This window comes from Talpa europaea, assembly GCF_964194135.1.
Source record: "Talpa europaea genome assembly, chromosome: 3".
NCBI lineage: Eukaryota > Metazoa > Chordata > Mammalia > Eulipotyphla > Talpidae > Talpa > Talpa europaea.
In genome coordinates, this window is record NC_140069.1 from 60,883,600 (window position 1) to 60,897,485 (window position 13,886).

The 13,886-nt window shown below is 41.0% G+C and overlaps 1 protein-coding gene across 3 annotated transcripts in view; it reads right to left on the reverse strand.

Annotated features, from left to right (window-relative positions):
- The window catches only part of LYN (LYN proto-oncogene, Src family tyrosine kinase), a gene marked incomplete at both ends in the record, with an annotated part of 64,607 nt that overhangs the window by 10,101 nt on the left and 40,620 nt on the right, over positions 1–13,886 (reverse strand). For all 3 annotated transcript variants that reach the window (XM_084230801.1, XM_084230803.1, XM_084230802.1), the window contains 2 exons: positions 1,935–2,066; positions 2,818–2,971. In XM_084230801.1, coding sequence (XP_084086927.1) covers positions 1,935–2,066; positions 2,818–2,971 — 286 coding nt within the window. The remainder of the gene's footprint in view (positions 1–1,934; positions 2,067–2,817; positions 2,972–13,886) is intronic.

A 13,886-nucleotide genomic window follows, 5' to 3' on the forward strand; every position in this document is an offset into this window, starting at 1 on the left:
ACCCACAATGTTTTCTTTTCTTGTTTTTATATTTCTTTTTTTCTTTCTTTATACAATAGCTGGGGTACAAGCCAGAGGAGCGGGAGGGTGAAAGGATTTACCAGAGACAGAGTGGGGAGCAGAACAGGCAGATGGACTGAAAGACAGTGTTGAGGGGAGCAGCGGGCGCGACAGGAGAGGTCTGCTGCACCATGTGGGAATCTCCCTGGCCTGCTGGGAATCAAAACGGCACTGCAGAGGCTGCGGACAACTTTACAGCGCTGTGCTCAACCCGCTGCACCACCGGGAAGGCCCCACCCACAATGTTTTCAAATCCTGAGCACTAAGCACAGTGGGTAAAAGTGAGGTGTTGGAAGGCAGACAGGCCTGGGGTTCAGAAGAGGCTCTGCCAGGAACTTGGGCTCTATGGCAAGTGTCCAGCTCCATGCTGCACCTCACTGAACACCCCGTGCAGTGTCTATTCATACGGCACACATCATTTTAGGAGGCTCTATGTTTCTCTGATCAGGTACCAGATTATACTTGTGATCTGAATAAATACTCTTTCCCCAGTGACTGATATAGATTATAGAAGTGGACATACGATGTAGGTATCAGGGTAGATGAAGAAATACCTTTCCTATTTTGCTGTAGTGCTAACTCATTACCTTCAGTGTCTGGAGCAGAGTGGCTGTTAGAACACAAAATGGTTGCACAAGGGGGATTTCAGGGGACAGCCCACTGTGCTTTCCCCTCCAGCCGGTGCCCAGTGCCCGCCTCTCTGCTGCTTATCCCCACACAGCATCGAGGATGATCAAAAGCACAAAGACCAAGAGGCTTCCTGGCATCCTTCTCATGCAGTGAGATGTTCTTCTGGAACCTCTAAGGTTCTCTCCTTCAACACCACCCCTACTTCCTCAACAATAGTGTGAGGACCATTTATTTACTTTATTCATTCATTCAACAATTACTCATGGAGGCTCAAAGAAAATGACCTACTGCCATTTGGGGGCCCAGGTCCTGTCTGTTCCCCTGTGAACACTCAGGCCCTGGGCATGGCCCGATGGCTTCCTTTCTGAAGTCCTACTGCCACCAGGATCACTGTATAACCCAGCAGCCCCCTCCCACTAGAGAATGCTACACCAATCTCCGCAGCAGCTTCACCATCCAACAGACTGGTGGCTCTTTGAATATTATCATCCTCTTGCTACTAGAATTAGCTCTTGGGCAGTGCTGTGATGGCTAATTCCTGGCACACATCAAGCGTGCCTGGCACCCTCAGGCAGTTTCTAAATAAGGGAATGTTTAAACACTGAAGATTTTCTTTTAAATTTGCCTTATCCATAAATTTTGTTTAAAATCATAAATTAATAAGAAGGGGCAGGCTTAGGGGAAAACCCTATTCTTGCACAGATCCTGGGAAACGAGAGGTGAGTAGATGCTGCCTCAAGGTTTCAGGTGCTAGGAATCTGGAAACAGTGAATGATGTCCTCATCCCCACAGTTAAAGATCTGAAGAATCTCTCGCTGATGAACAGAGGTAGTTATTTTCCTGAAAGCCAGGGCTTCCAAAGCATTTTACTGAAATCCTGTTTCAAAACTAACAAAAATGCACTGCAAGTTTTCATTTCTGTTTCCTCCTCCATCAGGTGCTCTGCTTAGAAGAAGCAGTGTCTACCTCTAATCCAGCATCATATCCATAGCACCTGTGATGGTGCAGGTCCACTCTAGGTACTAAGTGGTAGAATTAATTAGTGAAGGAAAAGCACATGCACTCAATTAAGTGAGAAGGCAGAGAAGTGTCTAAGCAAATTTGAGAACATTTCCAATAAAGATAATCAAAACCAAGGTTATAGCACAGGGGCTTATTCTTAGTTTGTGCAGAGTTATTTTTTTATGCCTTATACTGTTTAGTATTTGTCTAATATATACTACTTGAATGAAAGTAAATGATACCTGGATAGGGTATTTTCCCATAGGTGACAATTTCATACAGGAGAATTCCAAAGGACCAAACATCAGACTTAATAGTGAAACATCCAAAATTGATGGCTTCCGGAGCTGTCCACTTAATGGGGAATTTAGCACCTACAAGAGAAGACAAGAGTCTTATTTAACCCTTCTAGTAGAAACAATAAAATTCATGGGTGTGCAACACTCACACTTTCCTTCTTTTAGGAAAATTTTAATAATGTATTTTAAATTGGTAACATGTGCATGGCACAAAAAAGATGTTATGCTAAAAATGTTTGCCTCCATCTTTTGCTTCCCTGTGGGTATTCCTCTCTTAAGAAGCATTGTTTCTTCTGTATCCTAACAGGGTATAATAACTTGTGTGTTATAAACAAGACAAAAAACATGACAGAGTAAGTAAAGGCCTCTATTCTGAGCTTGAACTTTTCTCCCTGAACACCAGACTCTAAAGCATCATTTAGTGGTCAGATTTTCTCTAATGAACCCACATTATGTTTATATGAAACACAAATATCTCTTGATGTATATATTTTAGTGGATAAATGTTTTTTAGCCCATACCAATAGGAATTTCAGATGTAACTCCTAACTTTACTGTCTCTTGTTTTTATTATCGAGCATTTAGGGTCTGGGTAGCAAGATGATCTGCCTAGGATGAACTGATGACGACAGTGTGCTTCTCATAAGGACAGGTGAGACTAAGCAGTGAGTAAATTCACATCAACAGACAAGCACATTGTGAATATTTTACCGAATGAGTTCTTTCTTAAATGACGACTATTGTAATTGCTTAGTAAAAAACAGGCCAAAAAAGAAAATAAACCTGAACAACAACAGACCATCTAAAGAATTGTTACAGAACATACCTTCCCTTGCTGTGTACTCGTTATCTTCAATTACTCGAGCAAGACCAAAATCAGCGATTTTGCACATGAGTGATTCAGAGACCAGGACATTAGCTGCCCGTAGGTCCCGGTGAATGTAGTTCTTCCTCTCGATGTATGCCATTCCCTCAGCGATCTGAAAGACAGAATGAGGCTCTCATTTTCATATTTAGGTAGTCTGCCATAAACAGCCAGAGAGGAAAACCAAAGAACGTGAGTTCCTGAAATCATTTCATGTATATTATTCATCATTCAAATTTCAAAAAGCAGTGAATAAATTTCCATTCACCATTTTGAGTCCTTTCTACAATAACTGCACCCCAAATCTCCAATGATGCTATTCACTTTTCAACATGACTTATTAATAGCTACATGTCTCACCATTTTCTAATGTAAATTGAATCTTTTAAAGACTACTAAATTCCTGCAGTAGATATACAGATGTCATTGTCCTAGTTTTGTCATGCCAGAGACCAGACCTCTCTCTGTAGAAGTCACATATCTTTTCTGTTCTCACTTGATCTGTTAAAACCTCTGAATTTGTCACCAAGCCTTTTCCTAAACCAAAGAAAGTTTTTTTTTTTAAATGTTGGGATTTAAAAAAAAATGTTGGGTTTTTAGCACTACCAGAATGTTATGCTGTTGGCACATGGCTGCAGGTGCTGCGAGAGTTGGCCAATGATGTTTTGATGGCCACAAAATCTGGCACATAAAAATCACTGTGTACAGGGTAGGCCTCACTGTGCTGTCAGCCTAGTGGTTCATGCCTGGTCAGTACCAAGGAATTGTCTTGAACAGAGAAAATATAACACAAAGAATGAAAGCGGTCTGATTTTTTTTTCTTTATTAGAAACAATTCAATAACACACAGCTACTGTAACTAAGACTCATGCGTGGCACTGGGGCAGGGCAGACATGCTGGAAAAGTCCAGGCTAGGTGCTTTGCCTGTCAGACAAACATAGGGTCCAACCCCTGTCTGCCAGTTCGGTTAGATGCTACTACTGTGAAGGACTGGGTCACTGTATTCCTTTACAACAATATATTAACTCTTTGTGCAAATCCAACAAGGCCATTCTATGCTTCAAACTGGCCTGAGACATAGTCTGCAATCCCTAACACTGTGGCCAAGGCTCTGCATGACTGGGTCCCTGGTTAACCCTCTGCCTCCTCACTGCAAACATCTGCAGTCTAGTCTCCTGGCTTTCACACCTGCCTCTGCTTGGAACATCCTTTCCCTGCTCCTTTCATCTGGCCAATTCATTCTGCAGGTGAGCTGAGGTATCACCTCCAGCAGCAAGCCTGGCTAGACTCCTTCCCCCGCAATCTGTGTGGCCCCAGGTCTCCTGCTCCTCACCTGTTTACGTATGATTATGACAGGAATTAAGTCACCCAGGGCAGGTGTAGAATGTGCATATGCCTATTCTTGGATACTTACGTAACACCCTGATAATTATATACAAACTGGGCCAGGCGTGTGAAAGAGTCCCAGTTGGCTATATTCCCAGTTTAGATCTGAAACTGCAGTTGACAGTAGCAATCAGGAACCTGTGCTGGACACTCCTGCATGGAGTTGAGTGAGCATGCAGATATGTGCTGGGGGCACTGACAAAGCACCAGGCACCCACATGTCTCATCTTGATGACAGAGTAAGGCATCTTGAGAATTTCTTGGTGGGGCTTTTATCACAACTGTCTAAATGCATACAAATCTGAATGCATTTAAAAAATGATTCTCTGAAATAACAACAGACTTGTAACAAGCCTAGTTTATTTTGGCTTTCCTTTTCACGCCGGAATACTTTAAGGAGCTCATATTTCAAACAATAATAATAGTACTATATTCACCAAGACCATGATTCCAAAACTTGGCATTAATCAGGTTGAATAAATAATAGATATGGGAGCAAAATAAACACTTTTAGCTAGGACTTGCTTTAGAGGTCACAAAAGACTACAACTCTTCTCTTACGTAAAATTCATTCTTTCCTTGGCCTAAATGTATTGTTCTTTCTTGGTTTCTTTAAAAAAAAAAAAAAAAAAAAAAAAAGCTTTTTGTGTTTACTTTGGCTAAAGTAACTCCAGGCCCATTTTGCAACAGCAGGAAGAAGTCAGAGACTACCTTGGCTGATGGAATCTAGGTTCAACTTTTGTTTCATGGAATACCTTCTTCTCCCCCAGTTGTTAGCACTGTAGAAAGAGCTGTTGCATACATACATGGCACCAAGGCTCAGCTGTCCAGAGGGACTGGGAGGGGGACAGAGGAGTATTCACCTCCCTTTCCTATTGCTCCATTAACTCAGAAGGCTCACTCATGAAGGAGTTATCTGGAGTCAGTCAGGTCTGGGGAGGAGCTACTCTGTTTAATTCAAGTGATATGCTCACAGACACTTTACCATGAATAACAAGTTTACCAAGTAAGTTTTATTTCCATTGTACACTCTGAAAGCCAGAGTGAAGGAAAGAGGCAGGATTTACACCCAGTGCCTCTTTACACTGGACTCCAAGATGTCATGTGAATAACAGAGACTGGCCAGTGATTGAGATGCTTCTAGAACTCAAATTTTTCATTGAGGGAATATTTTTGTACTGAGAAGAGAGAAAAATGCTTTTGAAGTTTCCTCTTAGAATTCAGTAATATTCAGTCCAAATTTTACCTGTCAGAAAGGGAATTCCAAACTCTCCCCAATAGAGTTCAGGATAACCATCCAGAAAGTACACACAGCTTATTTTATGTTGTCTTATTTTGAGTTATTTTTAGAACAGCATTTCTGTTTAGAACAGAACAGCATTTCCCAACCTTTTTCTTTTTCATTATCGTGACAGTAAGGAGGAAGATATCAGATTTATATATATATATTTTTAATATTTTTGACTTTTGCTTTTTTTTAAAGATATTTATTTATACAAGAACTGGGGTACAGGTCAGATGTGTGGGAGGGTGAGAGAATTCACCAGAGACAGGGTGGGAAGCAGAACAGGCAGATGGACTGAAGACACTGCTGAGGGGAGCAGCGGGTGAGGCAGGAGAGGTCTGCTGCACCATGTGGGTTTCTCTCCGGTCGGCCGGGAATCGAAACCGCACCGCAGAGGCTGCATACAGCTTCACAGCGCTGCGTTCAACTCGCTGCACCACCAGGGAGGCCCTAGATTTATATTTTAAATTAAAGTTTATTCTTAGCAGGAGAAATAAAATACAAAGAAATACTATTGTGTCAGGCAGGTCTGAGCTGTGGTGGGGTGCACAACCTATTGTAATGTCTAAGATTTCCTCATACCCCAAGAATGAATTTTCATTCCCTAAGGAGTGATCTTATGTCCATTTAGAAGGCAGGGTCTAGAAGCATCGTCTAGATGCGAAATGGAGCAAAGGAGGTTTAAAATCAGTTTGCCTTACTACTCAAAAGAAGGAATTTAGGGCCTCCCTGGTGGCCTAGGGGTTAAGCCTTAGCATCATCACCGTGAGGTCCTAAGTTCGATCCCCATCCAGGGAGATGACCCACATGGCACAGCAGACCTCTCCTGTCTCGCCTGCTGCTCCCCTCAGCAGTGTATTTCAGTCAATCTGCCTGTTCTGCTCCCCACTCTGTCTCTGGTGAATCCTCTAACTACCTCCCTCACCCAACCCCGCAGCTCTGTGCCCAGTTCTTGTATGCATAAAGAAAAATAAATCTTAAAAAAAATACATAGTTTACTTAAAAAGAAAGTTCATAATTAAAACAAAAGAGAGGGATTTAGATGGATGATACTATATTGTTGACCTGAATGAGGTTAAGACCTGTCAGAATGAAAACCAGGCTAAAATTAAGGCAGCAAATATTCCTTCATACAAATGACCCTATATTCAGTAAAAAAGCAATAACGGTCATTCCCTCTGGAACTCTGATGGGGCCAGAAGGAAATTACTTTCCCAGAGTCACACCAAAAGTTAGTGCAGTGGTTTGGAATGGATTTTAATTCCCCTTCTGTATATTTAGCAGTTAAATTAAATCTTAACCCTGGAGGCAGGATTTCCTAACTCTGACTATGAATCTGGGGAGCTTAAAACAATACCACTATCTGGACTTCACCTTAAGCCAATTCATCTTGAATCTATGTGAGTAGGGCCTCTCAGGATTCTGAGGTGGGTGATCCAGGGGGACCAGTCTAGGCCCCTGTGGCACCAGGTGTGGTCCTCTGTCCAGTAGCAGCCTTGACATCACCTGGGGGCTTGCCAGAAGTATGGCTTTTGGATTCTGACTCTGATTTATTCAATCAGAATCTGAATTTTAACAAGCTCTCTGGGCGATCTGTATGTGCTGAAGTTAAAGAAGCACTGCATTTGATCACATGCTTTAAACCTAAGTTATTTTAGGAAGAAAGTTCTACATAGATGGAACTAAACCTCAGTCTCAATGCATTGCCTATAAATGATTCCATAAACGGATGAAGTTCCGTGGGACAGGAAGTTCCCACATATGTCAGTGGGAAAGAGCCCAGGCCCGGAGCTGGAGATGCCCCGGCAAGGAGGAGGCTTAGGGGTAGGTGACAGCAGCTGGGGCAACCGTGGCCCAAGTCTGAGCTCATCAACTGTTTGGAACATGAGGCTTAAGCTTCTGTTTTTCCTAAAATGTAGGGAGGACTCCTTCAGCCCCATGACTCCAAGACAGAGGAACTTGGTGCCTCTCCCTCATTTCATGGCTGGGCCAGAGTCATTTCTTAGAGGCCGTGGAAACTGAATTTATCTTTAGGTTTTAAGTCATATGAGAAGATTTCTTCATCTTGGGCCTTGAGAGAACAAGAGAAAACAAGAGAAAACCTCAACTGTTCTAAGCCACCTGCTGATGCTAAAGAAGTAACTAAAAATGTCTCATTTTCATGTACTATTTCCTAACTTTGTTTTAGGGAATCTGTGTGAAAAGCTACTGAAATTTGACATGAAAAGCACTACCCTTACCTAAAGTGAGAACACACGTGTAAGAAGATAGTGTTAGCCATGTCTTCATACCCCTGGTTTAAAGTTAACTGATTTAGGTTTAGATATACTTTACATTTCTCATGCTCTTCCACTCAATTAGCACAGCAAATATGCATTTCTTAGTTCCTCTTTTGTACCTTCAGTGGAAATATATGATGATGATATTTTCTCCCTCTGATGTGTGTGTGTGTTGCTGTCGAGAGGACAGAGAGGGACCGTTAGGTTAGAGAGAAAACACTCTAATCCCAAATTGTGAATCATGTTGTCAGGTGCTAAATAAACAGACTCCCACTCTTAGGTGATGCAAGCCTTGCAGAGAGGCCTTTCTGATGCATTCTGAGCAGAAGAGGAGCTGACCTTCGGGTGTGTGCCAATTGCCCCCACTGCTGGTGTGAAGTGGGAAGAAGGATTCTTCAGGGCCTGTAGCAAATTACAAACAGGCATGACTTCCTCCAAGTGGAGGAGATCCAGAGCCACCCAGGCTGGTAGGTGAGCTGGGAAAAGGTGGATTTCTGGCTCTCTCCTGAGAGGATCAATATGGACACATGCCCTTCATGGCTGTCCGGCAACTCATGCTTATTTTTCAGTATGTCCATATGCATGATTTCACACACACACACAAATATACACAGACATATGGAAGGTTTTCAATCCCAGCACTTTGTAAAGAAGTACCAGCTTCTGCTACCTCTGCTCATTTCCAGCTGCACACTCACGCATATACACACACTTACACATGCGCATGCCTAAGATGGGTGAATTGGGCCTAAAACAAAATCTAGAGTCCTATTTATTTTGTAAATACAATCTTTCCAGGGCATGAGTTCAGAAATGTTAAATCAGACCAAAATTTTGAGAAGAACTTCAGTTAAGCATATACAAGGTCTCTCCAGCATCAATGATTAAAGGAAAGTCTGTGCTCCTATCCCCAAGTGAGGAGTAAATGCTGTGAGCAGCAGCAGCAAATCCTTCCTATACACTGAGCGTGGCCTGACCTGAGGAAGGCAAGGGCACTCGCTCCCTCTCCATGATGCACAACTTTGCAGCATCAAATACATTGACTAAGAAGTCAGTTAGCCGTGATAATGAGGACTCGCAGTGCTAGCATTGCTAGCGAAATACCTGACAACTACAGCCCTCGGTAGATATAAGATAGGCTTATTTGATGTGGAATACAATTCTAGAGAAAACAAATTTATTTATGGTTTACATACTAAAGGGATGTTCACATAATCTCCTTTTCAAGCCACTTTTCTTGTCAGTGAGGACCACAGAGTGCACTTGTCTTTTTCTGTTTTCCTCAGAAGCCTGTCAACCACAGCACCACACATTGTACCCCACCTTTCAGCAGCCTGTCCCCATCAGATGCTCAGACTCCCCGAAGAAGCTGTTCTCTGAATGGGTTGCTCAGTACACTTACTGGGTTGGTTGCACCAGAGAATGTGAGTGACACTTTGGACAAATGAATGTTTGTATGGATGGCCTGTTCTGGAAGTCTTGCTTTAGTGTTCTTGAGTCATCTAATTACTATCTCTTTTCAGAGAAATTGGCAAATAACAGGCTATTTTACTTAGAAAGTTATTTCATTTTAATGAAGAGAAACCCACATTTAAGTCAGATGATGGAGGGAATAATGGAAAGAAAGGAACCTAATGGAGGGCTCAATGTGCTCCCTCAAGCAGAGCTAAAATCTACCCAGGAAATTCCAGCCTAAATGGGAAACTGGAACTGAAAATGCAGCCTGTCTTAGAATTGGCTGGCTGGAAAACATTTGTCATCTACACAAACAGGGAGAGAAATTGAGCAAGCAAACTGCCCAAACTCTGGTTTCGTGTGGTTTTTTACCTGATCTCTTAGGCAAGGTTTGCTTCACTCTCTAGATAATTTATTTTCTACACTTAGGAAAATTAGAACTCAAATAATTAATTACTTTCAAAATCCCCAAGAAGTCTATGAAATGATGCAAATACATGTGAATTAAGCCAATGAGTGGCAAATGGGCAAACTCTCTCTCTGAGGGTTTCTCAAGGCCCTCTCAAGCGCCCTCCTGGGGGTCAATCCCAAATTGACCTAAAAAAACCACTTAATGACAACAGAAAAATAGAATGTAAAGAAAAGAGGGAGTTTACATAAATAAAATTCAAGTAGTTTGAGCATATCTCCTCTGTGCTCCAAATATCACAGCACTTTTATAACTCGAGTTTTATAGAAACACCTTCTATTATTACTCACTAATGTTCTATACTGAATCTCTATACTCCTTAATTCTTAATTTAGATAGAGGAAGGGAGGGAATAGAGAACACATTCCTTGTTATGTTTGGTCAAAATTTCCTAGAAATTTTGTTTGAGTTTTCTTTGATTATTTATGATACTATTTTTCATTCATTTTCAAGTTACGCTGCTAAGAAATAATGCAGTCTATTACTTTGATGATGGTGATGGTGATGCTGAGGATGATAGCTACTATGTGCTGACTGCCTGTTCTGCTCAAGCCCCTTGATAGGTCTCTATAATCTTTGTAGCAGGCAATATTATAGTAAATATGAGGAAGTTGAGTCATGGGAAATTAAAATGTTCCTAGATGGACTTGGATTTGAATCCAAGAATAGTGGAATGCTCATAAGTTTATGACAGGAAAAAGAGAAATTAGAAAACTAGATATTTTTTTAAATGACCAAGTTGAAGTTTACAGTCTGTCAGGCTACATTCATAGCTTAGAGGTAACTGCAGAATTTGGCATATACAAACTTAGGACTGGCAAGCTTTTCTGTGATAAGTCAGAATTTAATCAATCCAATAGCATGCAAGGATCCACAATGCCTCAGGGAGCCATAATTTCCAAAAAGGCAGTTTCACCAAACAACCATATTTAAATCAGTAAGTTACCAGGAAAGATATTTACTTTTATCAAAAAGGGAAGAAACTCATGTCAGCTAATTTTAATAAACTATCTATCGCATAAGCTTGTTGAACCACTTCACACCATAAGGACGGCTATTGTAAAATAAATAAATAAATAAAAACCAAAACAAAACAAAGTTAAATAAAGAAACAAAAAAAGAAAATTCTAAGTGTTGGTAAGGATGTGGGGAAATTGGAGCCCTTTCTATCTTTTGTTTATTTATTTTATTTTTTATTTTTAATGACATAGCCATTATTTTATATCCTCATCTTTTTTTTGTGTGTGTGTGTTTTTACACAACATATATAGGATTTCTCCCTTCAGGTGTAGTCACCAAAGTTTTCCTATGACCAAAACACTCATTGTCTTCCATCACAGTTCATTGAGCAATCTTGCCCCCCTGTTTTCTCCCCTTCTTCTCTCCTTCCCTCTCTTCTTCCTCTCCTGGACACCTCAAACCAGCTTTCAAGGATTGATTTTAAAGTGGGGACTGTGGTGATGGTGCAAGGGTGCCTTGAGGAAGGAAATTCTATGGGGACTCAACCTGAGGGGGGTGGGGGGAAACAAATATTGTTTAAAAATAAAAAATAAAAATAATAAATAATAAATAAATAAATAAAAATAAAATATAAAATAAAAATAAAGTTTGTCTTTGTTGACCCTTTCCTTGGTATCTCTATATTCCACATATAAGTGAAACCATCCAGTATTTATCATCTTCCTTCTGGTTCACCTCACTTAGGGTGATCCTTTCCAATGGGACCCCTTTTAATGGTGCAACTGCTGTGGAAAACAGGATGGGTGAGCCTCAAAAAATTAAACATAGAATTACCAGGTGGTACATCAATTCCAACTGAAGGCAGGGACTCTAACAGACATTTGTACACCCCTTTTCATAGAGGTATTATTTATAATAACCAAAAAGTGAAAGCAACCTAGTGTCCATCCAAGGATGAAGGGATATGCAAATATAGTAGACACATATCATAGAACTTTATTCAGCCACAAAAAAGAGTGAAATTTTGACACATGCTATAACATGGATGAAGTTTGAGGACATAATGCTAAGTGTAATATCAGTCATGAAAGGACAAATACTGTGTGATTTCACGCATATGAAGTACTAAGAGATGTCAAATTCATAGAGACAGAAAATAAAATGGTGGCTGCAAAGGGCTGCCAGGAGGGAAAATGGGAAGCTTTTGTTTAATAAGGACAGTTGTGAAAGATGAAGAAAGTACTAGAGATGGATGGTTACGATTATTACATAACATGAATGTACCTAACACCTCTGAGCTGTGCATTTAAAAATGGTTAAAATGGTAAATTTTGTTATTACAACAACAACAACAATAATAATAACACTGGACGTTTCCAGCTGTATAAAAGCAGGGGCAGAACCCCTGCAAAGGCTGCTGTGACAGGGAGAGCAACCCATGTTCATCACTACCACCTGTGGCAGTGGGCTTACAACCAAGGAGAGGATTTGACAGCTCATAGTGACAGCTGGATGGGACTACCCAGTGCACAACCAAGCTGGGAAGTAATCAAAGCTTCTTCTGTATCACTTCCTCCACCCAGGATGCTCCTCAATCCCACTCCAAATAAAACTGGCCAAGATGTAAATACATAATTAGCGGTTAACAGAAAGTAGCAAGATTATCAACGATGCCTGAGGAAGTACTTTGATAGTTGTGACTGTGGATCAGAGACTTTAGGATGAGTCAATCTGGGTTTATATAAAATGGGACAAGTTTCTTCTCAAACTCTCATGTTTTCCACTCTGCAAAGTGGAGATAGTAATAGTGCTGACATGGCAGTGTTCAGGTGAGATTGAAAGAATTCAAGAATGCCCAATGCAAGGTGGATATCAGTCATTACTATCATTCATAATCATCATCATCATAATATCTTTAGTAATGAAAAGACTAAAATCCAGATTTGGGTCATAATGGTGAAATGACAAGCTAAATAAAGCCGATCTTTTAGAACCCAGGGACCACAGGTGGGAGGATATCCACAGATACAGGTGCCACCTCAAGCATGCTGACTGGCAGCCCTGGGCTTTGCCATCTCCCTTTTGCTGAGTGACTGACATCAACCTTGGGAGAAGCTATGAGGTCCAGACTCTGCTTCAGTCAGTCAGAATAGGTTTCCTTATATCTATTGCCCAAGGAAGTGAAGAGACTATTTGCCAGTGATGCCCTCCTTACCCCCATCTATTCATGGAAAAGACTCACCACTTCTGTACACCCAAGACAAGGTAGTGAATAAATGGCACTGGCCCTACCCTCTTCTGTATCAATTTTCCTGCTACTACAATGATATAAATTATCTATCCCTTGACCTGTGACTGATGAACCATAATTGTTATTTTGGAAGGAGAAGGAAGCAAAGTGTTTCCAATTTATCCTCAGGGAGAAAAGTTATTGGGTCTTATTTCTAAGCTTTTGTGGGTGGTCTCGGATGTAGACTACTGAGTGGCTCTGAGGTGAAATGTGAACTGTCAACCCCAAAGCATCTCAAATTTAGAAACATTTACTACTCAAATGACAAATTTTGCTCAGTGAAAGCTGTGAATGTCAAGAGAAATAAAAGCTTTTTATGCAGATCTTTTAATCTGACAATTGGGGCTCGACAGTAAGGGGAAAAGGTAAAAAAATTCTGTACAGAGAAATGTTTTGTATTCTGGGCCTCCCCTGGTGGTGGTTGAGCACTGGGCTGCGAAGCTGCCCGCAGCCTCGGCAGCGCTGGTTTGAACCCTGGCCACCGGGGAGCGTCCCACATGGCGCGACAGACCTCTCCTGCTGAACCCATTGCTCCCCTCAGCAGTGTATTTCGTCAGTCTGCCTGTTCTGTTCCCCGCTCTGGCTCTGGTGAATTCTCTCACCCTCCCATGCTTCTGACTGTACCCAGTGCTTGTATAAATAGATAAATAAATCTTAAAAAAAAAAAAAGAAATGTTTTGTATTCATATTTGTATTAGTGGAAAATTGGAGATGTTTTAAATGTCCATCTATAAAGGAATATTAAGGGAGTCACTGATTAGTCATAAGGACAGAATATTAAAGTGTAATATTTATTTACATGTGATGAATAGCTAATAAAAATGGCAAAGGGTTTAAAGAAAGAGTTCCAAGAAAAGTAAATCTTAAAAGAAAAATAAACATAGGAAACAATGCTTGACCTTGTC